A 20,438-nucleotide genomic window follows, 5' to 3' on the forward strand; every position below is an offset into this window, starting at 1 on the left:
ACCAAACATTAACCTGGTGCTCTCTACCCACTGGGGTTGTACAGTACAGACCCCTACCAAACATTAACCTGGTGCTCTCTACCCACTGGGGTTGTACAGTACAGACCCCTACCAAACATTAACCTGGTGCTCTCTACCCACTGGGGTTGTACAGTACAGACCCCTACCAAACATTAACCTGGTGCTCTTTACACACTGGGGTGTACAGACCACAGAGTACAGGATGTCTGTAATGTATACCACCGTATTATCCCTCCTCTCATCCTCCCATCTCCCCTCACCCCGCCCAGCACATGAAACATCGGTTGGAGCGTTGAGAGGGTGTGCAGGGTTACAGGGTGGAGAGAACAACATCGGTTGGGGCGTTGAGAAGGTGTGCAGGGTTACAGGGTGGAGAGAACAACATCGGTTGGAGCGTTGAGAGGGTGTGCAGGGTTACAGGGTGGAGAGATAATGATAAGCTCAGCAGAGAGACGCTCCAAAGAGGCAGACTGACACACAGCTCCACGGCTTCCCCACTCTCAGAGGAGAACTGATGGTGGCTGCAGCCGTGCAGACGGCCTGGCTGGCTTGAACAAGTCAGAAAGGATGGGAGGGAGGGAGTGAGGGTAGGGGAGAGAAAGAGGGAGGGAGTTAATGCAATGTACTAAACTGGATCAATTCAGGGAGGGAGGGATTCAGGGAGGGATTCAGGGATGGAGGGATTCAGGGATGGAGGGATCAGGGAGGGATTCAGAGAGGGAGGGATTCAGGGATGGAGGGATTCAGGGATGGAGGGAGACGAGAGAGAACGGGAGGGAGTGAATCAGGTGTCCGAAATAGGGAGCGATCAGAGACACCGACAACAGACAGCTGCTCAACACACACACACACACACACACACACACACACACACCGAGGACAGTGTCAGTTCCTAACCACTCTGGTCTGGTGGTTGGACAGATGGACAGGACAGTTCCTAACCACTCTGGTCTGGTGGTTGGACAGATGGACAGGACCGTTCCTAACCACTCTGGTCTGGTGGTTGGACAGATGAACAGGACAGTTCCTAACCACTCTGGTCTGGTGGTTGGACAGATGGACAGGACAGTTCCTAACCACTCTGGTCTGGTGGTTGGACAGATGGACAGGACAGTTCCTAACCACTCTGGTCTGGTGGTTGGACAGGACAGTTCCTAACCACTCTGGTCTGGTGGTTGGACAGATGGACAGGACAGTTCCTAACCACTCTGGTCTGGTGGTTGGACAGATGGACAGGACAGTTCCTAACCACTCTGGTCTGGTGGTTGGACAGATGGACAGGATAGTTCCTAACCACTCTGGTCTGGTGGTTGGACAGATGGACAGGACAGTTCCTAACCACTCTGGTCTGGTGGTTGGACAGATGGACAGGACAGTTCCTAACCACTCTGGTCTGGTGGTTGGACAGATGGACAGGATAGTTCCTAACCACTCTGGTCTGGTGGTTGGACAGATGGACAGGACAGTTCCTAACCACTCTGGTCTGGTGGTTGGACAGATGAACAGGACAGTTCCTAACCACTCTGGTCTGGTGGTTGGACAGATAAACAGGACAGTTCCTAACCACTCTGGTCTGGTGGTTGGACAGATGGACAGGACAGTTCCTAACCACTCTGGTCTGGCGGTTGGACAGATGAACAGGACAGTTCCTAACCACTCTGGTCTGGTGGTTGGACAGATGGACAGGACAGTTCCTAACCACTCTGGTCTGGTGGTTGGACAGATGGACAGGACAGTTCCTAACCACTCTGGTCTGGTGGTTGGACAGATGGACAGGACAGTTCCTAACCACTCTGGTCTGGTGGTTGGACAGATGGACAGGACAGTTCCTAACCACTCTGGTCTGGTGGTTGGACAGATGGACAGGACAGTTCCTAACCACTCTGGTCTGGTGGTTGGACAGATGGACAGGACAGTTCCTAACCACTCTGGTCTGGTGGTTGGACAGATGGACAGGACAGTTCCTAACCACTCTGGTCTGGTGGTTGGACAGATGGACAGGACAGTTCCTAACCACTCTGGTCTGGTGGTTGGACAGATGGACAGGACAGTTCCTAACCACTCTGGTCTGGTGGTTGGACAGATGGACAGGACAGTTCTAGCAGGACATGTTGCCTGACTGAATAAAATAAACAAATCTTCAATTTGCAACTGAATCAAATGGAGTGCTGGTCTGTTTTTCATTGTTATGTGATTGACTGTTGGCTTCAAGCACCTTTCACTGTTATTACACAAGAGGAGAGAGTTGAGCGCATTGCATGCCATCGGGAGCCTGACAGCAGCACAGAGGAAGTGGTTTGCTGGTTTACTCAGTGGGAGACGGAGGGTTTGCTCGGTAACATGGCATAGAAATAAAATGACTAGAACAAACATTACCATCCAAGTCAATGTTATGTGATGGGTGTTGATTCTATTTCAATATGTAACATCCTAGAAGATGCCTCGTGCCCCAAAATATCCACAGACCTTTTCATCGTCTACTTTCTACTTTCCTATCAATGGTATTCTCTTATATAAACTGGATCAGAGAGAACCCTTTCCATGCCATTGTGTTAAAAATATTATATATACAGTACCAGTCAAAAGTTTGGACACACCTACTCATTCAAGGGTTTTCTTTATTTTTACTATTTTCTACATTATAGAATAATAGTGAAGACATCGACTATGAAATAACACATATGGAATCATGTAGTAACCAAAAAAAGTGTTAAACAAATCAAAATAGATTTTATATTTGAGATTCTTCAAAGTAGCCACCCTTTGCCCTGATGACAGCTTTGCACACTCTTGGCATTCTCTCAACCAGCTTCACCTAGAATGCTTTTCCAACAGACTTGAAGGAGTTTCACATATGCTGAGCACTTGTTGGCTGCTTTTCCTTCACTTTGCAGTCCAACTCATCCCAAACCATCTCAATTGGGTTGTGATCAGGTGATTGTGGAGGCCAGGTCATCTGATGCAGCACTCCATCACTCGCCTTCTTGGTCAAAGAGCCCAAATACTAATTGAGTGTATGTAAACTTCTGACCCACTGGGAATGTGATGAAGGAAATAAAAGATGAAATAAATCACTCTCTACTATATTATTCTGACATTTCACATTCTTAAAATAAAGTGGTGATCCTAAACTGACCTAAGACAGGGAATTTTTACTAGGATTAAATGTCAGGAATTAGATTATAATGACAAAGACAGGGGGACCTGATCCTAGATCAGCACGCCTACTCAGACTCTTCGTGAACACAGGCCAGCTCTGAGAGGTAACGCAGGCCAGCTCTGAGAGGTAACGCAGGCCAGCTCTGAGAGGGAACGCAGGCCAGCTCTGAGAGGGAACGCAGGCCAGCTCTGAGAGGGAACGCAGGCCAGCTCTGAGAGGGAACGCAGGCCAGCTCTGAGAGGGAACGCAGGCCAGCTCTGAGAGGGAACGCAGGCCAGCTCTGAGAGGGAACACAGGCCAGCTCTGAGAGGGAACACAGGCCAGCTCTGAGAGGGAACACAGGCCAGCTCTGTGAGGGAACACAGGCCAGCTCTGTGAGGGAACACAGGCCAGCTCTGTGAGGGAACACAGGCCAGCTCTGAGAGGGAACACAGGCCAGCTCTGAGAGGGAACACAGGCCAGCTCTGTGAGGGAACACAGGCCAGCTCTGTGAGGGAACACAGGCCAGCTCTGTGAGGGAACACAGGCCAGCTCTGTGAGGGAACACAGGCCAGCTCTGTGAGGGAACACAGGCCAGCTCTGTGAGGGAACACAGGCCAGCTCTGTGAGGGAACACAGGCCAGCTCTGTGAGGGAATACAGGCCAGCTCTGTGAGGGAACAGTGTAATACAGTGTGCGACGAAGCACTGATCAACAACCATGTGATGTCACGCTTGAGTTTGACATCAACGGCTCCTCAACTGCCCAACGTGTTATTCTAATCCAATAAGAATAAAGTAAACAGCACAGAATGTACCAAATGATATCAGTCTCTCTGCTCTCTCGCTCTCTCTCTCTCTCTGTGACACTGAGGCCCCTCTATAAACCCAGGACAGCTCTGAACAGAGGACAGAGTGGGAGAATGAGAGGAGAGAAAACAAGTTGTATAAACAACATTACCACTAGAGCAGTGCTGTTTGGATATACTGGTAAAGTTACCAGGTTGTTAGCTAGCTAGCTAGCTAAGGAGGTAAATAAAACATGACAGAACAAGGTTGTAAAAGACATGGTTAACAACACGTAAATAGGGTTAGAACAGAATACGTATGTAAAAATGCGACCCCCAATCCTCGACAGGAAGAGAAAAAAAACGTTTCACCGGTAATATGTAATATGGGTCAGATCCAGAGGAGGCTGCTGAGGGGAGAACGACTCATAATAAATGGGCCAGAACGGAGCAAATGGAATCAAACACCTGGCAACCATGGAAACCACGCATTTGACGTATTTTAATACCATTCCACCGATTCTGCTACAGTCATTTTCCAAGTTGCCCGTTCTCCCCACTTAAGGTGCCACCAAAACTCCTGTGGTCAGATCTTTGAACTGTTTGGGCCAGGAAAAATAAAGCAGTTTTCGCTGTAGTAATGGTGCAAGCATGACGCTAACGTATCTGCGCTCGGGACACAATGGTACAGCCAAGCTTTATCATCATAACAACAATATAACAATAGATATTTCTCTTTCTTTCTTTCTCTCTCTCGGAGGACCTGAGCCCTAGGACCATGCCTTAGGACTACCTGGCTTGATGACTCCTTGCTGTCCCCAGTTCACCTGGCCGTGCTGCTGCTCCAGTTCCAACTGTTCTGCCTGCAGCTATGGAAACCTGACCTGTTCGCCGGACGTGCTACCTGTCCCAGACCTGTTGTCCCAGACCTGCTGGAACCCTGACCTATTCACCGGACGTGCTACCTGTCCCAGACCTGCTGTTTTCAACTCTCTAGAGACAGCAGGAGCGGTAGAGATACTCTCAAAGATCGGCTATGAAAAAGCCAACTGACACTTATTCTTGTGTTACTGACTTGTTGCACCCTCGACAACTACTATGATTATTATTATTTGACCATGCTGGTCATTTATGAACATTTGAACATCTTGGCCATGTGCTGTTATAATCTCCACCCGGCACAGCCAGAAGCCTGGTTCCTCTAGGTTTCTTCCTAGGTTTTGGCCTTTCTAGGGAGTTTTTCCTAGCCACCGTGCTTCTACACCTGCATTACTTGCTGTTTGGGGTTTTAGGCTGGGTTTCTGTACAGCACTTTGTGATATCAGCTGATGTAAGAAGGGCTATATAAATACATTTGATTTGATGTATATTGAATTTGTTTTGGTCACACTGGTGCTCCCAAATTAAAACTCCAGGTCGCACATCAAAATATTTTGGTCACATATGCAAACCAAATTGGTCGTACTTTAGAGCCCTGGGCATATGTGTAAATATACTTTTTATTTGACCCATAAACAAACCCTCATTAGATGGAGAAGTCACAAGAACAAGAAGGAACATTCCAGTGTTCTGCCTGGGAATTTGGAACATTCCGTCTTATGACCCCTCACTGTCTGTCTGAGCAGCCAACCAGGGCTCTTCAACACATTTCCACACACATTTCAACACATTTCCACACACATAGCTAAATCCGCCCCCCCCCCCCTCCTCCTCCCCCCTTCCCTAAAATAAACACTCAGCTAACACATTAAAATGTTGACAGTGAACTAACCCTTAGCTAACCCAATCATATTGTCACAGCATTATCCAACTGTCAACTAACCTAATACATTGACAGTACACCCAGTACAAACAATAAACACGCTGGTTTAAGCCCTTCCTTGCAGGGCTTGCTATGTGCTAGGCTAACCTGCTAAAGCTAGACTAACCCACTAGTCAAACCCGCTATCTCAGGCTAAACTGCTAGGCTGAATCATTAGCCACTGGGCTAACCCGCTAGGTTAACCCGCTAGCTAGGCTAACCCACTAGACTAACGCAAGCTGGATTGGAACTGGCTGGCCAGTTCACACGGGGTCAGGTCAGGGTGGGTTAGAGAGAGACAGAGACGCAAGCAGAGAGAGAGAGAACGTTATGTGAGCTGGCAGGTGGCCATGTTTCTTTTTCCATTCCTGAAAAAGAACGGAACATATTTCTGATGGAGGAAATGAGGCCCTTCACGTTGTCTCTCTGACGTCATCACCAGAACCAGCTCTCAGCTGACCTATTCATGGCTTCACCTTTTGACTTCTCTGCTTCAGAGTTCTTGTTGTGTATGATGTCCCAGCTGAACCGAAGACCTCAAGAGTTCGTTGTGTTTTAGTGCCAATAACACGACAACACTGAGCAGCGATAACAAGATCGAAGCAAACCAACCGATGGGCCACACGGAAGGCTGTTCTGTTTTCCGTCCTCACACTGTAGAGCCGTTCTGGAACGTTTATCAAGTTCTTCTCATTCCCACCAAATTCCAATCCACTTGTTTTCTGGTTACATGAAAGACACGCACGATACAGATCTCCACTTTATGTAATAATTAATTGCTGCTTATCAGTTGTGAGTGAGACGGAGTGTTTGTTAGTCTTCCGGGCTAAGTGGAGCACAGCGTCTTCCGGGCTAAGTGGAGCACAACACTTACAAAACAGGCCTTTTACTTTTTACATAAAATGTCAGAAACATTTTAATTGGTGCAGCTGGACAGATCACACACTTAGTGGGCTCTGGGATAATTCAGACAGCCGGAGAGAACGGAGAAACGGGCTCTATAATAATTCAGACATCCAGAGAGAACGGAGAACATTCCCACCACTTGGAGAGATCAGAATCTACATGAATCACTAAACTGTCTCGGTCTGAAATGGAGGGTTGGGGGTTTAGAGAGACGGGCCAGTAACTGGGGGGTTGGGGGTTTAGAGAGACGGGCCAGTAACTGGGGGGGTTGGGGGTTTAGAGAGACGGGCCAGTAACTGGGGGGGTTGGGGGTTTAGAGAGACGGGCCAGTAACTGGGGGGGTTGGGGGTTTAGAGAGACGGGCCAGTAACTGGGGGGGTTGGGGGTTTAGAGAGACGGGCCAGTAACTGGGGGGGTTGGGGGTTTAGAGAGACGGGCCAGTAACTGGGGGGGTTGGGGGTTTAGAGAGACGGGCCAGTAACTGGGGGGGTTGGGGGTTTAGAGAGACGGGCCAGTAACTGGGGGGGTTGGGGGTTTAGAGAGACGGGCCAGTAACTGGGGGGGTTGGGGGTTTAGAGAGACGGGCCAGTAACTGGGGGGGTTGGGGGTTTAGAGAGACGGGCCAGTAACTGGGGGGGTTGGGGGTTTAGAGAGACGGGCCAGTAACTGGGGGGGTTGGGGGTTTAGAGAGACGGGCCAGTAACTGGGGGGGTTGGGGGTTTAGAGAGACGGGCCAGTAACTGGGGGGGTTGGGGGTTTAGAGAGACGGGCCAGTAACTGGGGGGGTTGGGGGTTTAGAGAGACGGGCCAGTAACTGGGGGGGTTGGGGGTTTAGAGAGACGGGCCAGTAACTGGGGGGGTTGGGGGTTTAGAGAGACGGGCCAGTAACTGGGGGGGTTGGGGGTTTAGAGAGACGGGCCAGTAACTGGGGGGGTTGGGGGTTTAGAGAGACGGGCCAGTAACTGGGGGGGTTGGGGGTTTAGAGAGACGGGCCAGTAACTGGGGGGGTTGGGGGTTTAGAGAGACGGGCCAGTAACTGGGGGGGTTGGGGGTTTAGAGAGACGGGCCAGTAACTGGGGGGGTTGGGGGTTTAGAGAGACGGGCCAGTAACTGGGGGGGTTGGGGGTTTAGAGAGACGGGCCAGTAACTGGGGGGGTTGGGGGTTTAGAGAGACGGGCCAGTAACTGGGGGGGTTGGGGGTTTAGAGAGACGGGCCAGTAACTGGGGGGGTTGGGGGTTTAGAGAGACGGGCCAGTAACTGGGGGGGTTGGGGGTTTAGAGAGACGGGCCAGTAACTGGGGGGGTTGGGGGTTTAGAGAGACGGGCCAGTAACTGGGGGGGTTGGGGGTTTAGAGAGACGGGCCAGTAACTGGGGGGGTTGGGGGTTTAGAGAGACGGGCCAGTAACTGGGGGGGGTTGGGGGTTTAGAGAGACGGGCCAGTAACTGGGGGGGTTGGGGGTTTAGAGAGACGGGCCAGTAACTGGGGGGGTTGGGGGTTTAGAGAGACGGGCCAGTAACTGGGGGGGTTGGGGGTTTAGAGAGACGGGCCAGTAACTGGGGGGGTTGGGGGTTTAGAGAGACGGGCCAGTAACTGGGGGGGTTGGGGGTTTAGAGAGACGGGCCAGTAACTGGGGGGGTTGGGGGTTTAGAGAGACGGGCCAGTAACTGGGGGGGTTGGGGGTTTAGAGAGACGGGCCAGTAACTGGGGGGGTTGGGGGTTTAGAGAGACGGGCCAGTAACTGGGGGGGTTGGGGGTTTAGAGAGACGGGCCAGTAACTGGGGGGGTTGGGGGTTTAGAGAGACGGGCCAGTAACTGGGGGGGTTGGGGGTTTAGAGAGACGGGCCAGTAACTGGGGGGGTTGGGGGTTTAGAGAGACGGGCCAGTAACTGGGGGGGTTGGGGGTTTAGAGAGACGGGCCAGTAACTGGGGGGGTTGGGGGTTTAGAGAGACGGGCCAGTAACTGGGGGGGTTGGGGGTTTAGAGAGACGGGCCAGTAACTGGGGGGGTTGGGGGTTTAGAGAGACGGGCCAGTAACTGGGGGGGTTGGGGGTTTAGAGAGACGGGCCAGTAACTGGGGGGGTTGGGGGTTTAGAGAGACGGGCCAGTAACTGGGGGGGTTGGGGGTTTAGAGAGACGGGCCAGTAACTGGGGGGGTTGGGGGTTTAGAGAGACGGGCCAGTAACTGGGGGGGTTGGGGGTTTAGAGAGACGGGCCAGTAACTGGGGGGGTTGGGGGTTTAGAGAGACGGGCCAGTAACTGGGGGGTTGGGGGTTTAGAGAGACGGGCCAGTAACTGGGGGGGTTGGGGGTTTAGAGAGACGGGCCAGTAACTGGGGGGTTGGGGGTTTAGAGAGACGGGCCAGTAACTGGGGGGGTTGGGGGTTTAGAGAGACGGGCCAGTAACTGGGGGGTTGGGGGTTTAGAGAGACGGGCCAGTAACTGGGGGGTTGGGGGTTTAGAGAGACGGGCCAGTAACTGGGGGGTTGGGGGTTTAGAGAGACGGGCCAGTAACTGGGGGGTTGGGGGTTTAGAGAGACGGGCCAGTAACTGGGGGGTTGGGGGTTTAGAGAGACGGGCCAGTAACTGGGGGGTTGGGGGTTTAGAGAGACGGGCCAGTAACTGGGGGGTTGGGGGTTTAGAGAGACGGGCCAGTAACTGGGGGGTTGGGGGTTTAGAGAGACGGGCCAGTAACTGGGGGGTTGGGGGTTTAGAGAGACGGGCCAGTAACTGGGGGGTTGGGGGTTTAGAGAGACGGGCCAGTAACTGGGGGGTTGGGGGTTGAATCTAAGGGCTGATGAGGAAAAATCTGTCTGGAGAGACTTCTCAACTGAAGGCATCAGGATCAGCGTCTCAGGAAAGGTTTCCTGATATTGGATCAGGTCGACCCGGTCCATGTAATCTTACTAATTACAATCTAAAAAGCAATACTGTTCCTAGATCTGCTCTCCGACTAAGATGTTTTATAAATACAGGCCTTGAAATCTCAGATGCGTGTGACTGTATCGAAGCTCACCTTCTCTCTAGTGCTGTTGGCTGTTCTAGACCTCTGTGTTGCTCCTCTAAACGCTGTTCTGTAGTTGTAGAAGTTACTGGAAGGATCCATCTGGTGCTGGAGATAGAAGAGAGATTAGCATTATTACGGCAGTATAGCAGCTGAATTTTAATTTGTATTTATTTCTTTAACATGGCAAGTTAGTTAAGAACAGAGCTCACGACACATTCCTGTGGGAACACAACGAGGCGATTTATAAACCACGCCATCTATTAGCCAGGGCCAAACCCTAACCCGGACGACGCTGGACAAAAAAATTGTGCGCCACCCTACGGGACTCCCAATCACGACCGGTTGTGATACAGCCTGGAATCGAACCAAGGTCTGTAGTGACGCCTCTAGCACTGAGAGGCAGTGCCTTAGAGAGCTGTGCCAAATACAAAAAAAATTTAAAAATAAAACTAAACCAGAACCCATCCACCTCACCACTCCCCTAGAAAAAGGTTTCATAGCTTCTCAATGACTCGACCATTCACTCACAGTCAGACATAAACCAACCCTGTCAAATCAACTGCAGGCACACATATGCAGCAAGACAAATGGAGCCATCAAACCAGACTACCAGCACTCTGACCTCTATCAACTCAGAGGGAGGACAATAACCTAACACCACAGCCTCCAACATCAATAGCAAGAACAGACAGACAGAGACACAGATTTAGACAGACAGAGAGACAGATTTAGACAGACAGAGACAGAGACAGAGACACAGACACAGACAGACAGAGACAGAGACACACAGACAGACAGAGACAGAGACAGACAGAGACAGAGACAGAGACAGACAGACAGAGACAGACAGAGACAGAGACAGAGACAGAGACAGAGACAGAGACAGAGACAGACACAGACAGACAGAGACAGACAGACAGAGACAGACAGAGACAGACAGACAGAGACAGAGAACAGAAAGAGAGGAGAAAGAGAGAGAGGAGAAAGAGAGAGAGGAGAAAGAAAGAGGAGAAAGAAGAGAAAGAAAGAGAGGAGAAAGAGAGAGGAGAAAGAGAGAGGAGAAAGAAAGAGGAGAAAGAAAGAGAGGAGAAAGAAAGAGAGGAGAAAGAAAGAGAGGAGAAAGAAAGAGGAGAAAGAAAGAGAGGAGAAAGAAAGAGAGGAGAAAGAAAGAGAGGAGAAAGAAAGAGAGGAGAAAGAAAGAGTGGAGAAAGAAAGAGAGGAGAAAGAAAGAGTGGAGAAAGAAAGAGAGGAGAAAGAAAGAGAGAAACCTGCTCCTTTGATGGCTCCTGGTTTCCACTGGGGCCCAACCTGGTTTATCTCTTTAATCTCTGCTACTTCACATCTCCTGACTGGAAGGCCTCCCTTTTATATCTGGTTCCTCCACAAACCCCCAGGGAGCTCAGTGTTATCTGAGCCCCAGGTAGAGCTCAACGTCTTGGGCTACCCATCCCCCAGGACCTGCCTCTTCCTCCTCCATCACCATGGAGCTACTTCCAGCAGCTCAGAGGCAGTCCACTAGGCTTACAGGATAACATGGGAAGGTTAACTAAGCACTAGCTGCCTTTTCATTTCTGTCGCTAGACTGTATGATGCATGAGCTCAAGTGCATGACACTACATGCAGCAAGTGACAATGAAAGTGTGTGTGTGTTTGCGTGCGTGCACGTACCTCCAAGATGTCAAACTTGGCCGTCTTGACTTTGCTCCAGGTCTTCTTCAGTCGAGACACTGGACTCATGTTCATCCCAGCTGCAGAGAGCAAGACGGCGGACAAATTAGACAAACACACAGCTTTTTCCTCATTGAAACAGACAGACATAACACAATCCCCTCCCCGCATCAATTCTTAAGCTGTAGTCTCCCTCCCTCTCTCTCTCTCTCTCTCTATTTCCTCCTCTGTTCCTCCTCTTCAGAAGCACTGAGGCAGAGACCGAAGGAACAATAGTGTTCACACACGCCTCACTTCCCCTTCCAACCACTCTGCTTCCCATATGGTAACCACTTTGCTTCCGCTTCCACCACTCTGCTTCCCATATGGTAACCACTCTGCTTCCCATATGGTAACCACTCTGCTTCCCATATGGTAACCACTCTGCTTCCCATATGGTAACCACTCTGCTTCCCATATGGTAACCACTCTGCTTCCCATATGGTAACCACTCTGCTTCCCATATGGTAACCCTGGGACTATGTGTGTCATGAAAGACATATATAGATCAAGGATCTAAAAGGCAAAACGGATCCCACGTCAGCACCCAGAGACCTGATCCCACGTCAGCACCCAGAGACCTGATCCCACGTCAGCACCCAGAGACCTGATCCCACGTCAGCACCCAGAGACCTGATCCCACGTCAGCACCCAGAGACCTGATCCCACGTCAGCACCCAGAGACCTGATCCCACGTCAGCACCCAGAGACCTGATCCCACGTCAGCACCCAGAGACCTGATCCCACGTCAGCACCCAGAGACCTGATCCCACGTCAGCACCCTGAGACCTGATCCCACGTCAGCACCCTGAGACCTGATCCCACGTCAGCACCCTGAGACCTGATCCCACGTCAGCACCCTGAGACCTGATCCCACGTCAGCACCCTGAGACCTGATCCCACGTCAGCACCCTGAGACCTGATCCCACGTCAGCACCCTGAGACCTGATCCCACGTCAGCACCCTGAGACCTGATCCCACGTCAGCACCCTGAGACCTGATCCCACGTCAGCACCCTGAGACCTGATCCCACGTCAGCACCCTGAGACCTGATCCCACGTCAGCACCCTGAGACCTGATCCCACGTCAGCACCCTGAGACCTGATCCCACGTCAGCACCCTGAGACCTGATCCCACGTCAGCACCCTGAGACCTGATCCCACGTCAGCACCCTGAGACCTGATCCCAAATCAGCACTCTGACACCTGATCCTATATCAGCACCCTGACACCTGATCCTATATCAGCACCCTGAGACCTGATCCCACGTCAGCACCCTGAGACCTGATCCAAATCAGCACTCTGAGACCTGATCCAAATCAGCACTCTGAGACCTGATCCTATATCAGCACCCTGACACCTGATCCTATATCAGCACCCTGACACCTGATCCTATATCAGCACCCTGAGACCTGATCCCACGTCAGCACCCTGAGACCTGATCCCACGTCAGCACCCTGAGACCTGATCCCACGTCAGCACCCTGAGACCTGATCCCACGTCAGCACCCTGAGACCTGATCCCACGTCAGCACCCTGAGACCTGATCCCACGTCAGCACCCTGAGACCTGATCCCACGTCAGCACCCTGAGACCTGATCCCACGTCAGCACCCTGAGACCTGATCCCACGTCAGCACCCTGAGACCTGATCCCACGTCAGCACCCTGAGACCTGATCCCACGTCAGCACTCAGACCTGATCCTATATCAGCACCCTGACACCTGATCCCACGTCAGCACTCTGAGACCTGATCCTATATCAGCACCCTGAGACCTGATCCTATATCAGCACTCTGAGAATGTTTGTAAATAAGGGCCCATATTAGGCTATGATTTCCAGAGGGAACAACAAGGCCTTCTAAATGCTGTGTTTGCAACGCCAGCATGGTGTGTGGGTTCGATTCCCACGGGGGGCCAGTACAAAAAAAAATAAAAATGCATGAAATTAAATGTATGAAATGTATGCATTCACTACTGTAAGTCGCTCTGGATAAGAGCGTCTGCTAAATGACTAAAATGTAAAAAAAATGTAAACATGGCAAAGTCTAATACACAGTCAGTCTCTATAAACATGTCTAGTCTAATAAACAGTCAGTCTCTATAAACATGTTTAGTCTAATAAACAGTCAGTCTCTATAAACATGTCTAGTCTAATACACAGTCAGTCTCTATAAACATGTCTAGTCTAATACACAGTCAGTCTCTATAAACATGTCTAGTCTAATAAACAGTCAGTCTCTATAAACATGTCTAGTCTAATACACAGTCAGTCTCTATAAACATGTCTAGTCTAATAAACAGTCAGTCTCTATAAACATGTCTAGTCTAATAAACAGTCAGTCTCTATAAACATGTCTAGTCTAATACACAGTCAGTCTCTATAAACATGTCTAGTCTAATACACACGTTCCACTACACTACACTGGTAGACACAACTACACTACACACACCATTCTACACAATACACTCACTACAATACACACACCACTACACCCACTAACCACAGCAGCCAGGCAGAAAGAGACAAAGCCCATTTTCCCAGGGACTTGTTTGGTCTTTTCTTTTTAACTCTCCACGGCTCCATCTCTGGGTCCCTGGGGACTGAGGGTCTCTGCTTGCGGCTCCATCTCTGGGTCCCTGGGGACTGAGGGTCTCTGCTTGCGGCTCCATCTCTGGGTCCCTGGGGACTGAGGGTCTCTGCTTGCGGCTCCATCTCTGGGTCACTGGGGACTGAGGGTCTCTGCTTGCGGCTCCATCTCTGGGTCCCTGGGGACTGAGGGTCTCTGCTTGCGGCTCCATCTCTGGGTCCCTGGGGACTGAGGGTCTCTGCTTGCGGCTCCATCTCTGGGTCCCTGGAGACTGAGGGTCTCTGCTTTCGGCTCCATCTCTGGGTCCCTGGAGACTCCCCTACAGTCCCCTCCCTCCATCCCTAACCTTTTCGCCTTCCCTTGGCGTGCCTGCCAATACCTCCCTCTCTCCCTCCCTGGTCAGTGCCGACCATCGGTCTAATATGGTTGTTTGTGTAGGCCTGACTAGCTACCCCACCCCCTCCACCCCAGCCTTTAGGCCTGACTAGCTACCCCTCCACCACCCCACCCCCTCCACCCCAGCCTTTAGGCCTGACTAGCTACCCCTCCACCACCCCACCCCCTCCACCCCAGCCTTTAGGCCTGACTAGCTGCCCCTCCACCCCAGCCTTTAGGCCTGACTAGCTACCCCTCCACCACCCTCCACCCCAGCCTTTAGGCCTGACTAGCTGCCCCTCCACCCCAGCCTTTAGGCCTGACTAGCTACCCCTCCACCACCCCTCCACCCCAGCCTTTAGGCCTGACTAGCTGCCCCTCCACCACCCCACCACCCCAGCCTTTAGGCCTGACTAGCTGCCCCTCCACCACCCCTCCACCCCAGCCTTTAGGCCTGACTAGCTGCCCCTCCACCCCAGCCTTTAGGCCTGACTAGCTGCCCCTCCACCACCCCACCACCCCAGCCTTTAGGCCTGACTAGCTACCCCTCCACCACCCCTCCACCCCAGCCTTTAGGCCTGACTAGCTGCCCCTCCACCCCAGCCTTTAGCCCTGACTAGCTGCCCCTCCACCACCCCACCCCCAGCCTTTAGGCCTGACTAGCTGCCCCTCCACCCCAGCCTTTAGCCCTGACTAGCTGCCCCTCCACCACCCCACCCCCAGCCTTTAGGCCCGACTAGCTGACCACCTTCTGACCACCTTATTGGGGAAGCAGGTAGCCTAATGGTTAGAGCGTTGGGCCAGTAACCGAAAGGTTGCTGGATCAAATCCCTTAGCTGACAAGGTAAAAATCTGTCATTCTGCCCCTGAATAAGGTGGGAATAACACACAGTTCCCCGGTAGGCCATCATTGTAAATAACAATTTGTTCTTAACTGACTTGCCTAGTTAAATAAAGGTTAAATATAAAAAAATCCCATATGCAAATACAGCTGTGTCTGTCTGGAGCTCACTGGCAATGTTGTAAGTTTTGCACGGGCTTCTCCCCGGAGCCAGATGATAGCTGATACAATGTTTCAAGTTTATTGCAGACAGGCGGAGTAGAGATTCATGTGATTGAAATAACATGAATAAACTGGCATGTGATTTATAGGATATACACTGCTCAAAAAAATAAAGGGAACACTTAAACAACACATCCTAGATCTGAATGAAAGAAATAATCTTATTAAGTACTTTTTTCTTAACATAGTTGAATGTGCTGACAACAAAATCACACAAAAATAATCAATGGAAATCCAATTGATCAACCCATGGAGGTCTGGATTTGGAGTCACACTCAAAATTAAAGTGGAAAACCACACTACAGGCTGATCCAACTTTGATGTAATGTCCTTAAAACAAGTCAAAATGAGGCTCAGTAGTGTGTGGTTCCACGTGCCTGTATGACCTCCCTACAACGCCTGGGCATGCTCCTGATGAGGTGGTGGATGGTCTCCTGAGGGATCTCCTTCCAGACCTGGACTAAAGCATCCGCCAACTCCTGGACAGTCTGTGTTGCAACGTGGCGTTGGTGGATGGAGCGAGACATGATGTCCCTGATGTGCTCAATTGGATTCAGGTCTGGGGAACGGGCGGGCCAGTCCATAGCATCAATGCCTTCCTCTTGCAGGAACTGCTGACACACTCCAGCCACATGAGGTCTAGCATTGTCTTGCATTAGGAGGAACCCAGGGCCAACCGCACCAGCATATGGTCTCACAAGGGGTCTGAGGATCTCATCTCGGTACCTAATGGCAGTCAGGCTACCTCTGGCGAGCACATGGAGGGCTGTGCGGCCCCCCAAAGAAATGCCACCCCACACCATGACTGACCCACCGCCAAACCGGTCATGGTGGAGGATGTTGCAGGCAGCAGAACGTTCTCCACGGCGTCTCCAGACTCTGTCACGTGCTCAGTGTGAACCTGCTTTCATCTGTGAAGAGTACAGGGCGCCAGTGGCGAATTTGCCAATCTTGGTGTTCTCTGGCAAATGCCAAACGTCCTGCACGGTGTTGGGCTGTAAGCACAACCCCCACCTGTGGACGTCGGGCCCTCATACCACCCTCATGGAGTCTGTTTCTAACCATTTGAGCAGACACATGCACATTTGTGGCCTGCTGGAGGTCATTTTGCAGGGCTCTGGCAGTGCCCCTCCTTGCACAAAGGCGGAGGTAGCGGTCCTGCTGCTGGGTTGTTGCCCTCCTACGGCCTCCTCCACGTCTCCTGATGTACTGGCCTGTCTCCTGGTAGCGCCTCCATGCTCTGGACACTACGCTGACAGACACAGCAAACCTTCTTGCCACAGCTCGCATTGATGTGCCATCCTGGATGAGCTGCACTACCTGAGCCACCTGTGTGGGATGTAGACTCCGTCTCATGCTAACACTAGAGTGAAAGCACCGCCAGCATTCAAAAGTGACCAAAACATCAGCCAGGAAGCATAAGAACTGAGAAGTGGTCTGTGGTCTCCACCTGCAGAACCACTCCTCCTTGCTTATTTCCTATAATTTCCACCTGTTGTCTATTCCATTTGCACAACAGCATGTGAAATTTATTGTCAATCAGTGTTGCTTCCTAAGTGGACAGTTTGATTTCACAGAAGTGTGATTGACTTGGAGTTACATTGTGTTGTTTAAGTGTTCCCTTTATTTTTTTGAGCAGTATATATATATATTTTTTTTAAATCAGGATATTTTCTACCTGCATTATTTTTATTTGTTGGCTTTATGTAGGCTATTTTTACCTAGTTGGTCAATAGAAGTTACTTACATTTGGTATATAGGTCTATCTCTGAATTCTGTGTACTTTAGCTGCCAATGGCTAAAGGTGTAGCCTATCATACAATGTATCCATTTGGCCAAGGCAGAATCTCTTACATTAGATTAATTTATATTTGTATAATTTTTATTTAGGTATAAATTTAGATTTAGATTAACAACATGACAATGATTTTGAGATATATTATTATAAATGAAATGAATCCGTTTCAAGCAAATGTGCAAATGAAAATCATAATTGGCATGCAGATTGGTAGAAATTGTAAGATAAATTGTAAATTGGCACTCCACATGAAAAAGGTTTCCCTACCCCTGGGCTAGAGTCACTCTGCTCAAGATGATCAATTAAAGGTGAAAGTTCCCCTTTTTATTCAGGTTAAGGACAATTTCTATGGCCAAATGGGTCACTTTTATAGGAAAACTTCAGCCCAAAAGAAGTAAATAAGCAAGACTTGAAATACTTTTAAGGTGATGTCGTTTCGGGTTAGGAATATTAGATGGACTAGGAAGGTAAAATCTTGCTGAACAACAAATTGCATTTACTGATTGAATTTCCTGACTGTCGACAAAAAGCCTTTTGTGTGTATAGCAAGTGAGCAGAGGAGTGAATTGTGACAAGGGGAGGGGGGGAGGGGTGGAGGGTGAAGAAAAAACAACAACAAATAGAAAACAATAACGATACACACTTACAGATAATGGCCATGAGAGAGTTGAAGTTGCCGATGTTGAAGCATTCCCGCGCCACGTCGATGAAGAACTCGATGACTCGCGCTCGCTGCTTCTTCTTCTTTACGGGCTGTCAAGTCAACAACAACAAAAGCGCAAAATAAACCGTCAGGTCAAAAAGTAAAAAGATACGTGATGATAACCAAAGTAACACTAGCTAAATTAGCTTAGCTGCAATAGGGTAAATGCTAGTTCACTAGCTACACACCATGCAGATCTCTGTGGCCACCAGGAAGCTAAGTCTGTTGAACCACTCTACATACGCCTCCAGGTTGCTAGCCTTCTTGTGATCGCTGAAGCAGCTCTGTGGAGATAAACACAGCCATTTCATTAGCATTAAGATGGCATAGATAGATTAACATTTAGTTAGCATTAGCAACAATAGCATTTCATTAGCAATACTTACCTTATTTTTTTAATTGTAGGTATTTTACCAAACAACAAAATGAGTAAAACAAGTTCAACTTTATCATTTTATTTCAAACGTGAACCTAGATCCCCAGATGGGTGTATCGTCTTTATAGTTGTCTTCGTAATTAGACTATTAATGTAGACTCGACACTGTGCTCTGAGGCACACCATCAGGGTGCTAGCTAGCTAGCTATTCACATTATTAAGCAGAGCTGTGATGACTTGTCAAAAGACCAGAGGATTTCTCTCTGATTCTGATACCAAACATTCCTTTAGCCTAACGTAGCTCTCTCCACAGTGGTCACCCCCACAGCCCCCCCAAACCCTTTGGAAGTGGATGTTGAGGTAGCCCAAGGCACAAAAGAAAGAGCACCAACCCCCCAAAGTCTCATTGTTGCCTAGCAGCAAAAACACTGGTGAGCACACACACACACACACACACACACACACACACACACACACTCCCAAAACTCTTGGGTTTTGTAGCTGAGTGGTTGCTAGGCAATACGGTCCAAGCGTTCTATGCCCTCCAGACAGAAGAGGAACAGCACATGTTTGGTCTACCTATAGCGTTCGCTAGCTTCTAGTCCTACAAAACGGAAATGACTTATCAGTTTATACCTCTGGTTCGTTGGACATTGCTATGGGGAAAATAATGTGGTTTTGGGACATATGCCCGAAAATAATTTCTGAGGTTAAAACAGGCTTAGTACAGATTTTATATGTTTTGTTCAATGAGATAATATCAGTTTAGTTAAAGTGTAACTGACAATGTTTTTAGCAACATTAAATCTGATTAAAATATGTTTAAATACATCCCCCAGGAAGAATACAACACCTTTTTTTTTCCTGAGAAGCGAGCAATTTTCTTGCCTTAATAAATTCATAAAACGTTTGAGAATTAAGTATATTAACGCATTTGTACAAATTGTACAGAAATAAAAGAGTGGTAACGAGTAATTTTGGACGTCAGGGAAAATGTATGGAGTAAAAAGTACATTATTTTCTTTGGAAATGTCCAAAATATAAATAGAAAAGTAAAGTACAGATACACCAAAAAACGAGATAAGTATTACTTTAAAGTATTTTCACTTAAGTAATATACACCACTGCGGCCATGATCGATGCCAAATGCATTTGATTGACAACTCAGAGATATGCTAACAGTGGATAATAGTCATTCAAGTTCAGCATAGCTAGCTAGCAAAGCGATTCACATTTCTTGTTAGCTTACCAAATGACACCGGCATCTCTAGCTGTAGCCACCGAAAAACGACACGAGGGGAAAATGTAGGTCACTCACACACTCATCCAAAGATATGACATCCTCCCAGCAGCTAGCTAGCTAGGCTCCGTGTTTTTAGCTTGCTAAATAAATAGCTAGCTACATAAATAGATTATCACTTTTATACAACGGGGTTACCATCATAATCAAATAATGATTGACATATTTTCATTCAACTTTATTTGTATTCATTTATTCATACTATTTCATCCTTCCACGAGATATAGTCGACACAAATCTAGGGTTGCTACCCAAGCCGGCTGGTAGTTCTTTCTATCGGTTTGGTTGCCAGAGACGCGACCCAGTCGTTAAGTATTTTTGTTCTGTATCTGTTCTAAATGTTCTATTGCCATACTGGCTGGCAATGTTCTTATCCCTCGCTTGCTAGCTAGCCAACGAAGCGCTAATTTACAGTCACGTCAAACAGTGCAGTCAGAATAAAAGCAAAGTAGCTGCATTTGCATTTGTTTAAGCTGTTTTCTAGTGACATCTATTTGAATTCATTCATAACAATGAGCAATATCATCTGGCATAGAAAATGTGTGCTCTCTCGTCAGGACACTGTTGTTCAGAGGAGCTTGCCAACAACACAGCTAAACACAATCACTTCAAACTGAAGCTGGAAAGACTGTAAACTAGCTGTACTTCATTTTGTTTTTCCTGTTTTCTATTGATATTTATTTGTATATATCCATATTGACAATGCTGATTCATGATTTCGACTGGCTGAGAAAAGCTGCCTACCCGTCTGTCTTGTCCCGACTCCCGACACGTTCATTACTATGGGACAGCAGGAGATCGAATTTAAATATTGAAACAATGTTGCAAATGTCGGAGAGACAGACAGCAAGGTTTATACAAATCTCTGCT

The 20,438-nt window shown here is 49.1% G+C and overlaps 1 protein-coding gene across 1 annotated transcript in view; it reads right to left on the minus strand.

Annotated features, from left to right (window-relative positions):
- The window catches only part of LOC106570905 (ras-GEF domain-containing family member 1B-A), a 55,854-nt gene that overhangs the window by 7,188 nt on the left and 28,228 nt on the right, over positions 1–20,438 (minus strand). Inside the window, exons 7-10 of the mRNA XM_082961599.1 lie at positions 18,081–18,176; positions 17,837–17,942; positions 11,328–11,407; positions 9,669–9,764 (exon numbers count right to left, since the gene is read on the minus strand). Of these exons, the coding sequence (XP_082817725.1) occupies positions 9,669–9,764; positions 11,328–11,407; positions 17,837–17,942; positions 18,081–18,176 (378 nt within the window). The remainder of the gene's footprint in view (positions 1–9,668; positions 9,765–11,327; positions 11,408–17,836; positions 17,943–18,080; positions 18,177–20,438) is intronic.

The sequence above is a fragment of the Salmo salar genome, chromosome 15 (genome assembly GCF_965601325.2).
Source record: "Salmo salar chromosome 15, fSalSal1, whole genome shotgun sequence".
NCBI lineage: Eukaryota > Metazoa > Chordata > Actinopteri > Salmoniformes > Salmonidae > Salmo > Salmo salar.